The sequence below is a fragment of the Bombus vancouverensis genome, chromosome 15, assembly GCF_051014615.1.
Source record: "Bombus vancouverensis nearcticus chromosome 15, iyBomVanc1_principal, whole genome shotgun sequence".
In the NCBI taxonomy this organism is placed as follows: Eukaryota; Metazoa; Arthropoda; class Insecta; order Hymenoptera; family Apidae; genus Bombus; species Bombus vancouverensis.
In genome coordinates, this window is record NC_134925.1 from 2,770,876 (window position 1) to 2,787,405 (window position 16,530).

The window sequence follows — 16,530 nt, forward strand, 5'->3', positions numbered from 1 at the left end:
CCTGAATTTTTCCCGATGTTCTTCGATTATCCCATAAAACATTGCTGTGTATAGTACACCATAAATAATCGATAATACTTTCAGGCCTTTTCTTCCCTCTAATCTACCAGTAGTTTATCATGGAATATATTTTAAAAAAGAAATATAAATCCAGCTGCAAAGTATAATATAAACGCGAAAGCTTCGTAGCGTCTACTATGTTAATAATAATTCACCTGGTTTGTAGCAAATTTTGTCACAACTACCAAGCGTTATACTAACAGTTATTTAGACGTTACGTTGTTACATAGACGTTATACCGTTCCAAGAAAATATACGAACAAGTCTGGGAAATTATATGAGGGGAAATAACATTTAGTACATAGCAAGTTAGTAAATAGAAAATTAGCGAGCTCGAAGACACGAGTCGTAGGCATGAGACAGGACAGAAATTCGTTACTACCACTTTGTAGGAGGGTGCTAGACGACGAGAAGGACGAGAGATACTGGTTTGGCATCTACGCAATTTCCTTCATTAGCATCGAATTTCCGCAAGATACCCTTCCCTGGCTTTAACCCATCCCCTCTGATTTTACGGCGAGCTCCTACCAACAGCTCTTTCCCCTACCACGACTTATCCCTTGCGTAAACCAAATCTCTAGTTGAACAGAGATACGAGGTATCCACCAGGTTGCCACTAGTCATTAGTAAACCAAACCTTATATAAATCAATCGATTGACCCTTGATTGGGGGTCATTACATAAATGAATCGAGTGACCTGACGAGTGCAATGATATTGCAGACTAAATATCAAAGCTGCGTGGAATTACTGCGACACACGGAAGTATTTGAACACTTACCATAAATCTTTTTTATGAATGCATTATACGTGTCGCATGATACTGTTTGAAATTTCAATGAAACTTACCGAAAATATACGTTTGAATATCACAGGGGAAAAATATGTACGGTTTTGTTGATTTTCTGATTTTTATGTTATTTAATGGTTAAAGCGGTGTACTTTGATACAACATAACTAAGAAGAAATTCGATCCAAAGACACACTTAATACATTCGTGAGAGATTTCTATGAATGTTCGAATACTTTTGCGTATATAAATTTTCAGACTGGTTTCGAATTTTACCAATTTAATCATAGTGGTGGAGCCTCGTTACGCTGCTGTTTCAAAATGTTTTCTGCAGTGTATATAATTAATATATCTACAAAAAGTTTCTATAAGTATGAAATACTTTTGCGAGCCACCGTAGTTGGACATCGTCTCTCTATACCTTTTCCTATCATACACTCATTTCACATCGGTCAGCGAACAAAAATAACGCGCTCTTACAATGCAAATACGTTCTATATATTTCACGAATTCCATACCGAGCCAAAATAAACGAACTGCCGTGACCGTCTATATATCGGACATCAAGTTGTCTCGCCCAAGACAGTCGCAGTGCATTTCTACATATACAGTGATCGCTGTTGAACTTCCTTCTTTACAATATTGTTCGTTCAACGGTTATCAAGATCTAGTTATGTACTCGATTACCTCGAAAGAACAGTTGAAGAGACTGGAAAAGTAACGTCGACGTATCTTCCGTATAAATCATGTCGTCGTTTCCATATTCAACACGCAGGACGCGTAGTTAACCCCGTTGGCTATCCTGTTCGCGATCAAATTTCATTTAGCTCGATTCTCAGCAAGCAAAATGTAATTTCCATGCAAACTCCCGACCAACAGCGTAAACTTTCCTCGCTAACTAGAAGTCGAGCAGAAACGACTGGATCATCCGGGTGAACCACGAGCCAGGATAAAGGGGTGAAAGTTGCATTCGGCCGTCAGTCTTTTTTATCGAGGCTGGAATGACGGCGAATCAGGCCGAACCAAGATAAAGGTCGCTATAGACCGCAACTTTACAACTTTATGGCTGGCCAGATAACTAAGCAAATTTTACGCTTCTGCACTTTATGTGCCAAGCGACGAATGATACTTTTTTCACGATCTCAACTTCGCTCAGATCGTAAAACTCCGCTTAATCACTTTGTCCTCTAATAGATCAGCTAAGCGAGTTATCTGCTTAATCCAGCTTCGTTCTGATTAAAAGTTACCCATCCTTCATCAAGAATCCAACTACATTTTGTTCAGTCTTCCCTACTTCGTTTCCTTTAATTACTCGACGGCTGGTAAATTTTTAAGTTTTAAAAATAACCATATAACGTATAAATATATTAAATATTTTTCATGTTAGAGTACAAAATATTGCTTGCCTGAATCATTCTAACATATATGCAACTTCCAAGTTCCAGGTAAAGTCCGTGCTGTTTCTCGCAATCCTAACGAACGTAGTTCCACCTTTTTCAGACAACTTCAGCGGTTGACCAAACAATATTTCTGTTTAAGCCACCGATACTTTCCTAAACTTTTAACCATCGAATCATCCATATCTCCGTAAACTTTATCCGAGTTAGCCTTTTCGAATTTAAACTGTGTTTGTTAAAAACCCCGCTACAGTTTTAAGTTATATAGGCAGCAAGACAGCAAAGACGCAAAGTTTAGTTTTTACAATAGCTATTGTTGAGCATCTACACATCCTTACTCGCACTTACATTGGTTACACGCAGTCCAACTACTTGTCATAAATTGTCCTGAATAGCATCGGACTAACTTGTTCTGGTTATCTTTAAAAATACGTCGTCGCTAATAAATACGCTTTAGAGATATCATCCTTTGTGCACAGACATCTCGTCTATGGTTTATGGTGGTAGACGTTGCTCTTATCGGTAGAAAACTTCTATCGATCTCTATTTCCAAAAGTTCTAGTCATTGATCTTTGCTAGGAGTACTTCGTCCTATCGCAAAATGCTCTTACACGGAAAGTACGGATCTAGAAAGTACTGCAGCTAGCTATACCGATAAGCTCGGTATTACGATAGACCAAGAATGATATCTATATTCTCTGATTACTCGAATTCTCTTCAACGACTGCGTTACCTTTCTTTCCACTCACACATATCGCACAACTGATTTAATTCGATACGATCTCCACCATGTCGGGTAATACTAACCTAATACTATTGTAGTCCAGAGTGAACGAAATTTAGAAAGGAATATTTAGTGAGTAACACGATTAAAAGAGTGGCTAGATACACGCTTGAAGAGAAAACAGTATGTCGAGAGTCAGATAGTGACGAATTCTGAAACAGCTAATCCTAGAGGAATCTAGATCGTGAAAGGAGGATTTACTATTAAATAATATGTGTATGTCAATTATGTATTGAATGCTTATTATCCATGGCACATTAAGTAAATAATAGAAAAGACGAAATAGCAATTTTACTTACGTATGTACATCTGCTTCAATTATAAAAAATCAGACATCATCAAATCTGCATGAAAAACTTTCCACTAGACTATTATTAATTGCCATAACGTCCATATATCCCCATTGTTTGAAGTAATATCCGCAATCAATCAATAATCTGCAGAAGAAAACCAAAGATTCAAAATAAACGTTAATAAACCTAAAACCGATTATATTACAATGAAGAAACAATCAAACTCAAATTTTGTCTCAAAATATTGCAATACAAGGTATTGGTGATGGTCTAACAGTGAAATAAGAGGCTAATGAACACCGATTACGAAAAGTTCGAGACACTGTTTAATTTCGTTATAAATTCGTCTAACAGATGATTAAATAAACGTAAATTACGTAACTTAAATAAATAAATAAACGTAAATTAAATAAACGTAAATGACTAAATAAACGTAAAAAAAGAGAGCACTTTGTAGTTGAAATCTTGCTGTTCAAACAGGTAATACGTCTTGACATCACGCTTTTCGACACTACAGTAATTTGTCATCCCGCCTAAAGTTGCCTAGCTGCTTTCTGATTGGCTGAGGCGGCGTGGCGCGTTTCTTGCAAAGTAATTGGCGCGATATTGAAATGTCTCTAGTAAAGGACAACGAACTCTGAAAATTTAGACAAGATAACAATGAGAAATTTTTAATGTTTTGTCTCTAATTGATAAAAGGCACATACATTTTGATGAAGAAATGACTTTTTGTAAAAATCAAGGGTATATGAATCATTCTATAAATCTCGTCGCTCACGCCACGGATCCAAAATTGTCATTACGCCGATGATGCTTGAGTATACAGACGAACCTGGTGTGAAGTCAGCAGTAATGGTCTGCACCTTAGAGTGTAAAAACGCTTTAATTAAATAGTCTTCGAATAATTTATTTATCTTTCGTTAATCTAGTAGAATTTTATATGGTGACTAGAACAGGCTCGTAGAATTACGGCCAACATTATTTATTTTTGTTTCTAATCCATCAGTAATTGTACAAATACCACACATCAAACTTATTATATCAAACTTTATAAAACTTAAGATAATAGTTACATACATAGATAATAAAAAGCAATGAAAATTTACTGTTGACTTTAATAGCCATAAAACATAGTATGTATATTACTTTATTGAATTTTTATAATAACATTGTAACGCGCCGCAGATTGTGTTACAGAGGTAGATATTCGAGAATATGACGATAACTTAGACAACCGGTGTATTAACATGTGAATGTGGAAGTTGGACGGAGTGATGTGAAGCGGGCAGTGATAACAAATGTCCGCGTTCCATCTCATTTACTTCCTGCTGTTCGGTTCCTCCTATTGAACCAGTGGAACGTGCAAGACTGTTTCGTTGTCTGCACATGTACGGTGTTTCTCCAGGTGATGGAGTTTCACGACCCTGTAAGAAACATAGATTATATCCACATTTATTACAAGAAAGTATACCTATAATCTTTAATTTAAAGATTATAACATTCGATTCAAAATATATCAAAACATAGTAAGTATCTGGGAGTTTGGAAACCCACTCCATCTAATGCTATGCCATATGTATATACATATACGAAATAAATAAATCGTATATCATGTTTCATTTTATAAAAAGGGGAAATTATATTAAGCCTATTGATATTTTTCTGAATGCATAATTATTTTAGAAGGTGACGGTAAGTTTTTGGATGACCAAGTAGAAGCAAAAAAGAAGAAGATATAAATAATTAAAACTTTTCTATCAAACTTATTAGTGCTTATATTAAAAGCTTGTTTCTCAATATTTATAGATATTCTTGCACTTAATGTTACATAATATTACACTTTCAAGAATGACTTTGTTCCAGTCCAATAAGAAACAAAAAGGTTTCACTATCTCGAATAAACAATTACCATTTGACTGTATGATATTAATTGCATAACGCTGGAATAATCAAACATAAACAACAAATAACAGTTACCTATAACTGTATTTGAATCTGATCTAATAGCTTCTACGCATTGTCCAAGACATTTTGATTTAGGGCAGGCAGAGCGGGAATTTGTATCTTTCTTCCAATTAGACTGCAGAAGCGAAGGGATAGATTTTAAATCAACCGAAGGTACATCGAAAAACAGAAAGCACATACCTGTTTAGAAGGACCACAGCATGTTGCATGATTACAAGGCTTGTCAGTCTTTGGACAATCTAGTACACAATCTTCGGTCGGTGTTTCCTTGACCTCGCTGTTAGAGTGGTACTAGAATATCAATAATAGTTCCTCAATCAATTATCAATATATTTTATATCTTTTTATAGTTTCGTTATTTTGTTACCACTAAAATCCCACATTTATCCAATTGTTATGTAGAATATACACTCATGTTGATACAATAGTATAAAGAACGTCAAATTAAATACATCACTTGCTGTATTTATCACTAATACGTAATACTTATATGTACGATACAAATTACTTACATCAATAAATTCAGGTTGAATTGTCGTAGAATGTATGCCCTCGTTATGAAAAAATTCTTTCACTTGCTCAGCTATTTTCATATATTCTGACAAATTTCTGCATTTTATATGCGCTGAAGCGATAATACGATCACCAGCTAACTGCCACACATGGAATTCATGTACAGCCAAAACACCGTCTACGTTTTCTAGTAAACGTTGCTGAATGGCATCCACCTAAAATAACATATTCTGTTTAGATTTGTTACGGCTAAACAGTATGAAAATTAAAATTACACCATGAAAATTAATCAACGATCAATTAGCTAAAAAATTCGATAATAAAAATAATAAAAACCTTTTTATTTGATATAGATCTGTTTATAGAAATTTGTACATGTTAATAGAAAATCTCGGTAACGGATATTACTACTGATACTATTCTTATTACTTCTCGTATATTATCTAGAAATTATAGAATCTAGAATGATTCAAATTACCTGAATATGTGTCGGTACAGTCTGCAATAAAATCAGTGCAGATTCTTGGAGTAATGGCCATACCGATTGTAAAATAAGAATAACTATTAAGAGCGAGAGAGCTGGATCAATGTAAAATCTGTAAAAAGAAACAAACATTAAGAGTACTACCGAATATATTAGATCGTTAAATAGAAATAAATCTGTAGATTAGTATACGATTTATATTATAGGATATGTTAGGTAATTTATGCAATATTTACCTATATTTCCATTCTGTCAGCCAAACAATTAAAGCAGAGACTATCACAATCACAGATCCTAGTGCATCCGAGAGTACATGAAGAAACACACCGCGCATATTCATTTGACTCGCATCGTGTACATGGCCGTGTGTCCTTTTGACTTGTGGCGTCGATGGCCTATAACTATCATCATTTTCATTGTCATCCGTTCCTACTAGAGTACTCAATCGGTTGTGACTTCGAGATATGCCATGCGAATGTGCATGAGAACTCCTATGTTCTGCAACCAGAATTATATAACTACATGTAAGAACAAATATTAATTTCTTAATAACATTTACCATGAAAGAGACATAATCCAATAATATTCACTAATAATCCAAGTGCTCCAACCCCTACAAGCAATTTCGCTTCATGTATTTCTTCTACTTCGATAAATCTTTTACACGCCTCCACGGTAATACTGAAACACAATGCGACTAAAAAAACGGCGTTGACTAAAGCTCCTAAAACTTCAGCTCTGGCCCAACCAAATGTGTTTTTGGACCATTTCTTTGGTGACATCTGTAAACAGGACGGAATTTCTAAAATAATGTTCTCAAAATATATTCAGAAAAATAATCAAAGGAAAGGATTTGAGGAAACACAAGATATAAAATTTATAACTGCGATGAGCATTATAATGTTAATTACAAATTAGCGAATTATGATGCCAAATAAATTCTTGCTGAACAATTACTTGATATTTATTTATGTCGATACAATTACTTGATATTTATCTTGTTCTACCTACCTTGACGGAAAGAAATGCAACGACCAAAGCTGCTACATCAGACAACATATGAAAACTGTCAGCTATCAAAGCCATACAGTTTGTTAGGTAGCCCACAACTATTTCGACTAGGAAAAATAGACCGGTGAGCCATAACATCGTTAATAAACGACATTTCTTTCCTGTGTAACGACCCATAGTAACGTTGCTACCTAAAAATAATATTTCAATTTTATAGAAAAATAACTAAACAATATAAAATTGTGTACAATGAGAATTATTGCACGATTATTAACCTAACTTCTTTGTGTCAAAAGTTCAATCTAGAAAAACATATAGTAAATACAGAATAAAGGAAAAAACACAAGATTTTAAATATACAAAGTGTGACAATTAAGAAAATGTAAAAACTGTATTTTCGAAATTCATAAACAACTCTATTTTTCCAATTTGCTTTCTTCTTTGGATATCATTAAAAATATACTTTGATCGTAATATTAATGCGTTCTTGCAATACCTAATTTATCGAGTATATTCGTCTTACAAAATTTATTACCGATTAGAAATCAGCAAGAAATAGGCATTCTGCGCATCGACGATACTTTCCACAGAATTTTATCGGTTGAAAGGTCTTCCATAACTAAAATTTCATCAAAACGTCCCTTACAAATATTGCATACTATTACGTTGCACTCAGCAGTGGATACCAACGACAAATTTTTATCCCGCGTTGAATATAATTTTAACGAGGTAAAAAGACCAGCTATGTTTCGTCAAATGTAATTATATTTCACTCTTCGAAAACGAGTTATGATAATAAGAATTAATTAACAATTTTTCACGCAGTTTATCCTCCAACGTGATCACCAATGTAACATTATTAAGGACAAACGTTTGCGGTATATTTATGTTATATATATATATGTTATTCTTGGAAAAAATGTTTTAGTAATTGACCCGCCACGACCAATTTATTTCTCGTGAAACTTATTAATAACCTCTTATTATTATTAACAGATTCCGAATTAGTACGTCATAACGAGGAGCAGCGACATCATGTTGAAAGCAGAGATGTTGCCTTAGTGTTATTGACGTGTCGTCTAAAAAATGTTGAATAAATACACGTGGTCCTGAAGAAACGTCGTTACACGGTGAAAAACACCTATGTACTTCGTACAACAATTTTATTTAACAGGTTCGGAACACGCTATATGGGCTTGGAATAACAAGGTTTGATTTCGACTCACGCGAACTAGCTTCTGATTTTCTAGTTCCTTGAAACTCCTATAAATGCTCCTATCGTTCCCTAAAATTGATGGAAATCCAATCATTAGAAAAGAATAAGACGACGCGACGCAAACACTGGTAGACCCAATGTTCATTCTTATCTTCGTGAGCACAAGGTTGCGCTTTTATCCCTTATCTGAAATGGCGACATCTAGGAAAAATTTTAAGGTGCATAGGTAGGCTGGTTAACAACTCTGCAAATCTTGATTGTTATTTCTATCTAGATTAGCGCGTAAAACTACAATCCGGACGTATCCGGAACCAGTTTTTTTACGCGTTCTGATCACAAATCATTATCAGATGTAACTCACCCTGAAGTACAAGCAACTCGTTAATAAAATTTTATAATCGCGAAAAAAATCACTGAATTATTAATTATTTCGAAATATTAAATCGTCCGAAAAGCTTCTTTCGTTTATAAGGAAATAATGGATGCACAATATTTTTCGTTTTATATTATTTTATCGAATTACGTATGGTCCACTTTGTCCTATCAAAATAAAGATCACAACGTTCGACAGATTAGGTTTCTTATTTGTATAAAGATGCATCGTTATAAAAGACGGATCTGTAAAAGAAAGAACTTTTCGGACGACCTAATACTAATACGTACACGAGAGCACGCGTAAGTACAACTAAGCACAAGAGAGTATGTAAATACTTTTGTGAACGCATAATAACAATCGTCCTTCACACCTGACACTGTATAGTAACATTGATTGTAACTTCACAAAAGTAGTGTATGTGTAGATTTCGTACGTAATTCCTCGCAATAAAACTTCAATGTAATATGCAGAGATATATAGGAAGATATATGTACAATCTACACGGTTCTCTTCAGTCTACAATTTTCGCCGTATATTGTGCGACAAGGAAAAACACTTGTGAATAATAAAGCTATTTTAGTCGTTTAATGTTATTTATCTTTCTGTCCAACTTTACTATCAGCAATGGTCTGAAAGTATTTCACTGTAGTAACTGATTCCTATCATTTAATTGAGTCCTGTTTACTTTAGGTCAAGAACTTATATGTAACAACTTTTAGTACTAACATACCACTTGACCAGGGATAACAGACACATAATACAATGCCAAGGGAACAGAAAAGAACATATTCATAAGAATTTCGTTATATTTTTTGGCAACGGTAAATATTTCCAACGAAATAAAAATTCGTACAGTCATAAAAGAACGAAAGATCACAACACGGTTATCAACGAGATGTAAAAATTTCTTTCCACTAAATCTCCCACCGATAGTAACATTTTTGTTTGTTACATCACGCGCATTCACCACGCTCACAGTCATATTTTATAATTAATACGTGTACTTCGTGAAGGAAGAATGAATATAAAGTGGGCAAACGAAGGGGACGAATATCGCGAATAAATTCGATGAAATATCTTAAGCCACCAGCTTTAGAATAATCCTCCTCTTCTTTTTGTTCCAATATCAAACGAAACTTCGTTCTCCAACTTTTAATTATTAAAATATCATCAACCGTTAAAATCTAAAGCTTAGCACTAATTTATCGCTACACGCTCCACACTAAATATTCAAAAAGTACTAAGCGAAGTAATTAAAGCCATAAAAAAAAAGTAAACAAAGCTTAGTCGTCGTTAAGGATAACACGGTATACAATCTGAACGAATTTAAAGAAAAACAATTATAGAAGGATTCCTAACGACGACTGAAAGTAAAAAAGAATCCTCCATGGTAGAACGAAAAACATAAAACCGTAATTAAAGACATTAAATACACGTATAACTTGTATGTATATTATTGTACGTATATATATATACATATACACTTGTATGTATATTAAGCATAACACATAAACAATCAAATGGAGTACGAGAGATTAGGAATGATATATTGCAAAATAATCAAGTAAAGCAAATAGAGCACGTCCAGACAAAAGCATGGACGTTTCAGTAAAATAAAGGATTATATATACAACATGTCCAACATTCGAAATAAAAGAAACAATGTTATATCAGATTTACAACAAGTCACTAGCCTTCCTGCTCATACTTTCGTCAACAACTAGAGCAATTGAAATTTTGACCGAGATGTCCTCAAGGTAGAACAGGAAATAGATGGACAACAATGGCATCGAACTTACAGGCAATTATTAAAAACAATTATACGAATTAATCTCAAGTCTAGATCTATGCAACATATCAAGTCCAGATCCGAACGAAATAGATATATCAAATATGTTGTTATTAAAAAATTATGTACCAGAAAAAGCATGAAAATACCTGCTGAAGCTATATAAGTGTATATGGAGCAACATTTTCCCAAACAAATGACATGAAGCCATTGTAATACCCATTTTGAAACCTGGAAAAGAAAAACATCTCACATACAGTTACCGGCCCATCGTACTTACGTAATACTTATACGAATTAATTGAAAAAATATAAAAGACTGCGATGATACTTAAAAAATATAACATTATCGCGAATTACCAAAATGGTTTCAGATCTAATCGATCGATAACCACGTAACATTAATATCCAGCATATGGAACGATTTCATCAACCAGCGTTTAATCGATAATAATTTGTGCTGGTATCGAACACAGAACAGGCAAATATAAGTTTTAAGAAACTATCTTAACATGAGATATATGTTGGAGTAGTGTTAATGGATCTTCGTCTGATTGCTAAGAAATATTAAGAAGAGCCTTATAAAATTCAAACCTAAACGTTGCCACATTCCCAATGTTTCATAGTCACAGACGATATTATAATGACTACAAGTAAAAATCTCCAAATATCAAAAACATTGCTTCGAAACACATAGAACAAACCCCAGAAGTTTACTAAGAGAACTGGGTTTCTTACAAAACAAAACTGTCGTTATCGTTGGGCTAAGACTCTGGCTAAGAATACAAAAGCCATCAGTCTTAGTTGAAATAACAATTTCTGCATTAATATCCAGATAAGCTAGAAAGATATTGTCTTATTTTCGAGTTAGGATTTTCGAGTAAGGAGAATTTGGCGAACGAAGACGACTTAAAGAGGCTTTGTACAAGAGTTGATATTCTTCGAATAGAACTCAAAAAGAAAGAAGTTCAACTTTTAAAGGCATACGTTCTATCTTCGAAGAGAAATTGGTGGGCCAACCTGTTTATCAGTGCTCCGAGGTATAGTTCCAAATTGTGTTGAAAAGAACTATACGTAACAGGAATAAGAGGACAATATTGAAGATTCTATGGCTGCTCCAATTGTCAGACATTGATTCTACTAAACATTTATGGGATCTGGTGGATAGGAACTAAAAGCAAAACCTCTTCCTCTACAAAGGAAAGCATGTGAAAGAAACTGCAAGAAACATAAGTTACAATATCTGTGAAACGCTCGTGAAATCATGCGAAATTGGACAAATGAACAACAAATACGCCAAGCACCAATTAAGGCAAGGAACTAAAACGCAATCGATGAAACAAGCAATTAATTGGCGAAATATATATGGTTATTTTTAGTCTAGATTATGGTAATATTAATAACAAAAAGGGAGAGGAAGAGAATAATTTTGATTGATTAATATTTTACTTACCAGCTTTAACACCCTATTTATTCAAATTATAGAATACGTCTAGGGTATCAATAGGAGTGTACTCTTTAAAGAAGTCTCCTTAGTGTAAGATTCTTTTAGAGATTAACTTTATAACATCTCGTATGGTCGCCATCTCCATCTCACTGATCTAAACCTCGTTGAATCGGGATGGAAAGTTAGAGTAAATTGTAAAATCTGGAAAAGTGAAGGAAGACCGATGGAATTCAATAAGGATACAGTGACATGGAACAGCTAAACAAAATTTAATTGTTACAGTCTCAAAGAACTGATCGAGAAACTTAGCTCGAATCATTCTATCGTTCATTGGTACCTAAAGCGTCTAGGAAAGATATTGTACAGAAAATGGAAAAATGATTTCATACGAATTAGTATATACTCTTCTCTCCTAACTCGTCTAACTCGTGTGCCATCTTTAATCGGATCGTGGCAGGGATCTAAAGGAACTTCATAAAACATTGTCGAACATTGAAAAATCAGTAGGAAATATAAACTGCTGGTATCGATGATCTGCCATAAATATAAAAGAAACTTGGCATTTTTTATGAGATGTCCTACATGAGAGGAGAGAAGAAAAGGGCAAACGACAGGAAGGATGCACAGCAAGGAGGCTAAAACCAAAGTTGCGATAGTTTTTAGTCATTAGTTGCTAATTTGTAGTTTATAGTTTATAGTTTTAGTTTTTAGAGATAGAATAATTAAGGGAGTGCAATAGAATAGAGTGGAAAAGAGGGGAGGTAGACATATAAGAAGAGAAATAGACATAAGAGATGTAAAACCGAAAGGCACGGACTAAGCAATAATAAAAAAAATAAATAAATAAATAAATAAAATATGAGATGTCCTAATATTGAAAATTTGGAGAAAAATCTCAGAAGTCTGATTAAAATAATAGAATAATTTTAAAACAAAAGACATGGAAATTGTGTTTTTCTTATTATCACCCGTTGTTAACCGAGATATCGCCGATGACGCGTAAGAGATAGCAAAGACGCTCGCTCTGGCGAATCAGTTTCGGCTAATAGTGGGGTTAACTCTGCATCTATTAACGAAGCAAGAAATGCGTCTATTAACGAGGCAATACTATACTTGACATAATACAGTAAAGACTACTCAATGCTGAGTTCATCGGCAGTGAAAGGATACTTTTGTGAGCAACAAATAACGTATGACGAACTCGTCAGCGAACACCGCAGCTAGGCGTTACATCTGAAGATTTACTCGCCAAAGATCTGCTCGTATCTGGCTCGCGAATTGTCAGCTCTAGTATGAATACAATGATATTTCTGTTTATGAATAGTCTGTAGCAGCTCGCGAATTGATCGTGAACTGCTGGCAAATAGTTCTGGCCAATTGTGAATCCAATATATCTGCTACGGAACAGCCAGCGAGTACGATTGGTAAACACAACTCTTCAAGGTCTTTATACTTATTTCGTTGACAATTTGACAAATTAAATTAATGTAACCAAATTTTATGATAATATCGGGTTTGATCTTATTTTAATCAGAAAGATGTTATCAAGATATTGAACGATTCTTTGTTAACAAAAAAATAAAAATTAAAAATTTTTTATCATTAATTTAATATTGTCTTACAGATGTGAAGGTGACACAGATCTTGAAGAAGAAAAAATTACTCGCTTGACTGATCCCCCCTTGAGAGAGCTCCCAGCCCATTTATGGGGATGCAACAATTAAAATACAGTCCTTTGTGAACATTTGGAGTCTTGTTGATAATATTTATGTTATAAAAAGATACCAACATAACATTTTCTAGAAACTATTTTTCATGTTGAAATGCAATACTTTTCAATTCTTCAATATTTTAGATATAAAAATAAACTCTTCTTTTAATTACAATACTTAGTACTTATGTAATTATTTATAAATTATAAATTATAAATTATAAATAAATTATAAACTATTTTATTAATTTTAATATTTTTAATACATCTCAATAACTAATAGCAACACAGTTCTACTACCAAAAATATAATAGATGTGTGATATATCTTCTCATTTCAGCAAATTAACAAGAACTAGTTTTGATATCAATGTTATACATAAGTACCTATATACATGATGCCATAAGATGATGTCATTGAGTGGTTCGTAACTACATGAAAATATTGTCACTTTTCTGGTGATAAGTACAGATAACAAATGACACTTTCAAATTCATTCTTGTTATCATAAAAGGATCACAGTTCTGGATTTTTCAACACGGAATATCAATAAAAATATCTATCAATGTCTTAGTAAATTGAGGTATTAATATTTTGTACATTGTGATATTTCTTGTATGTTCTACTTTGTTATATTCTGAATAAGAATGTGATGACTAAAACCGTAAATTAAACAAGGCACACATATGATTTACACTAACATTGGATTCAACAAACCTACATTACACTCATTCCGGAAAAATGAAGGCTATAACTCCAACTTTTTATAATGTACAGTGCAAAAAAGTAGCAATACATTTCTAGAATGATCGTGGTGAATCATGAAATGTCCTATCTAAAACAGATCTTGTACACTTGACATAAACAACCATAAATTTATAGTTGAGGCAATTTTTCTCAAAAACTGCAAAAATATCAAACACATTGTTTAGACCACAATTTATATGTTAGATCACAATGAGCATTCTGTATACACAAAATGTTTTTGTGTAACTTGCTTAATATTCATGCTTGTATGTTAATATCGTTCTTAGATTATTTACTATTTACTTTTACGTGTATATTAAAATGTTAGTTTCAAGTAACATAAATACACAATTACAATGTAGTTTAAGATAAAGAAGATCAACAGATTATTAAAGTACCTTGCAAATACATGGTAACGAACGATCATTATTTTGACATTATACAACTAAATAAGATCGCCTAGACTAGTTGTATTAAAAACATGTTATTAATAAAAAAAACATTTAAGGACATAAAGTTAGGTACTTCATCTTATCTAGGTTAGATAAAGAATAATTCCTGTTTCTTTGTTAATAACATGCTATTCACTTTCTATCTGACCATCAAATGTAAACACACTGTAAATAAAATCAATAGAATCAGTGTGAAAACTAATGGTTCTTTAACATCATTTTTAACAAAATGGTTCAATGGCAGTATATGATTTCTTTGATTAATTTGGCCCTTGTGATAATTACAATATAGGTAAACAGATTTGGCTATTAATACTATGTCACATGTAATACTTTTTATCAATAGTATTTTTGAATCATTTGATAATATTATTGTTTTATATAATTTATTAATAAAGAATTATATTTAATTGTACAAATGTTTTAGTAATAATGTTAAACTTTCATAAGAAAAACATCAAAATAATAAGATCAACAAAAATTCTCAAATATTTTATGCATTATGTGAATTAATAGTTGTTTTAATATATTCTGTCTCTCCACATAAATAGAACATATATATTATAAAATTTATAAGAAATTAAGTATAGCCTTTATTGTAACATTTGAAATTATATTTTGTAAAAGAGTTTTTATTTTACGAATGTTGATGATTGCCACTGTATATTACAAACATGATAGTAAATATAATCACAAAAATTAATAATGAATATGTTTTATTATGTTATTAACGTAACATATCAATCTGTTTTACACATTTAATAATAATAATAAAATTTATAATCTTTAAAACACAACCTTATTCAACAACAAAAAATATTATTACATATATTTAAAGAGAATACTCGTAAAACAATATTTAGAAACAACATTTAAATACTTCATAAGTTAATAACAACGTTATTTGCTCCATTCTTATGAGATTCATTATAAATATTATAAACACAATGTTATAAACACAATAGTTGTACTTACTTTATAATAAAATATTATAATTCTTGCTATAATGTATCAAAATTGCATCGAGTAACACCAACACGAACTGTTTATGGACATGTTACACAGTACTGATGTGTATTCACGAGTACAAGAACTAATAAAAACTGACATTAGATTTTTTTTAAATACTCCAAAACACTAACTATCTCAATTCATTTTTAAAAAACTAAAGTGTACAAAACATTCACATTTAATCCCAGTTTAACAAAATTCTTGTATAACGTTACGTTACAAAACCACTAACAAAGTAACAATAAAGATAGATAATCAAATATCACTATACTTTTTTGAAACTACCAACAGTAGCCATAATGATACATTATGTTCTGAAATTGACTAGCAAAAATGAACTGAGTTGTTTCTTCTTTAATCTATGTTTATATACTTTGTATAGAAGGTAAACTTCCCTTGCTATTGTTTTTAAGCATATATATATATATATTTTTTCAAATCTATAGACTGCAGAATGATATAAAAAATTCTACCAAAACCAAATTT

The 16,530-nt window shown here is 32.5% G+C and overlaps 1 protein-coding gene across 8 annotated transcripts; it reads right to left on the reverse strand.

The window, feature by feature from the left end:
- Nucleotides 1-4,454: 4,454 nt before the first annotated feature.
- ZnT63C (solute carrier family 30 member 1) lies at nt 4,455-16,277 on the reverse strand. Of its 8 annotated transcripts, none has more exons than XM_076624747.1 (10): nt 16,009-16,277; nt 12,130-12,324; nt 7,832-7,915; nt 7,297-7,487; nt 6,845-7,067; nt 6,522-6,783; nt 6,280-6,397; nt 5,801-6,016; nt 5,469-5,579; nt 4,455-4,747 (listed from the first exon to the last, which is right to left on the reverse strand). In XM_076624747.1, the coding sequence occupies exons 4-10, from the start codon at nt 7,471-7,473 to the stop codon at nt 4,550-4,552; spliced, it is 1,305 nt and encodes a 434-aa protein (XP_076480862.1). In that variant the 5' UTR covers nt 7,474-7,487; nt 7,832-7,915; nt 12,130-12,324; nt 16,009-16,277; the 3' UTR covers nt 4,455-4,549. The 8 variants fall into 8 exon arrangements, with proteins under 8 accessions (XP_076480862.1, XP_076480863.1, XP_033203355.1 ...); XM_076624748.1 differs by lacking the exons at nt 12,130-12,324; nt 16,009-16,277 and adding exons at nt 8,523-8,581; nt 9,176-9,581; XM_033347464.2 differs by lacking the exon at nt 7,832-7,915.
- Between the last annotated feature and the right edge of the window lie 253 nt (nt 16,278-16,530).

Bases quoted from the DNA above. Each gene is read 5' to 3' on its own strand.
- ZnT63C (XM_033347463.2), bottom strand. From the start codon at position 7,473: ATGGGTCGTTACACAGGAAAGAAATGTCGTTTATTAACGATGTTATGG. The intron at 6,784-6,844 runs GTAAATGTTATT...TTCTGGTTGCAG, and splicing joins TGGATTATGTCTCTTTCATG to AACATAGGAGTTCTCATGCA. The intron at 4,748-5,468 runs GTATGTGCTTTC...TGTTTCTTACAG, and splicing joins GCTGTGGTCCTTCTAAACAG to GGTCGTGAAACTCCATCACC.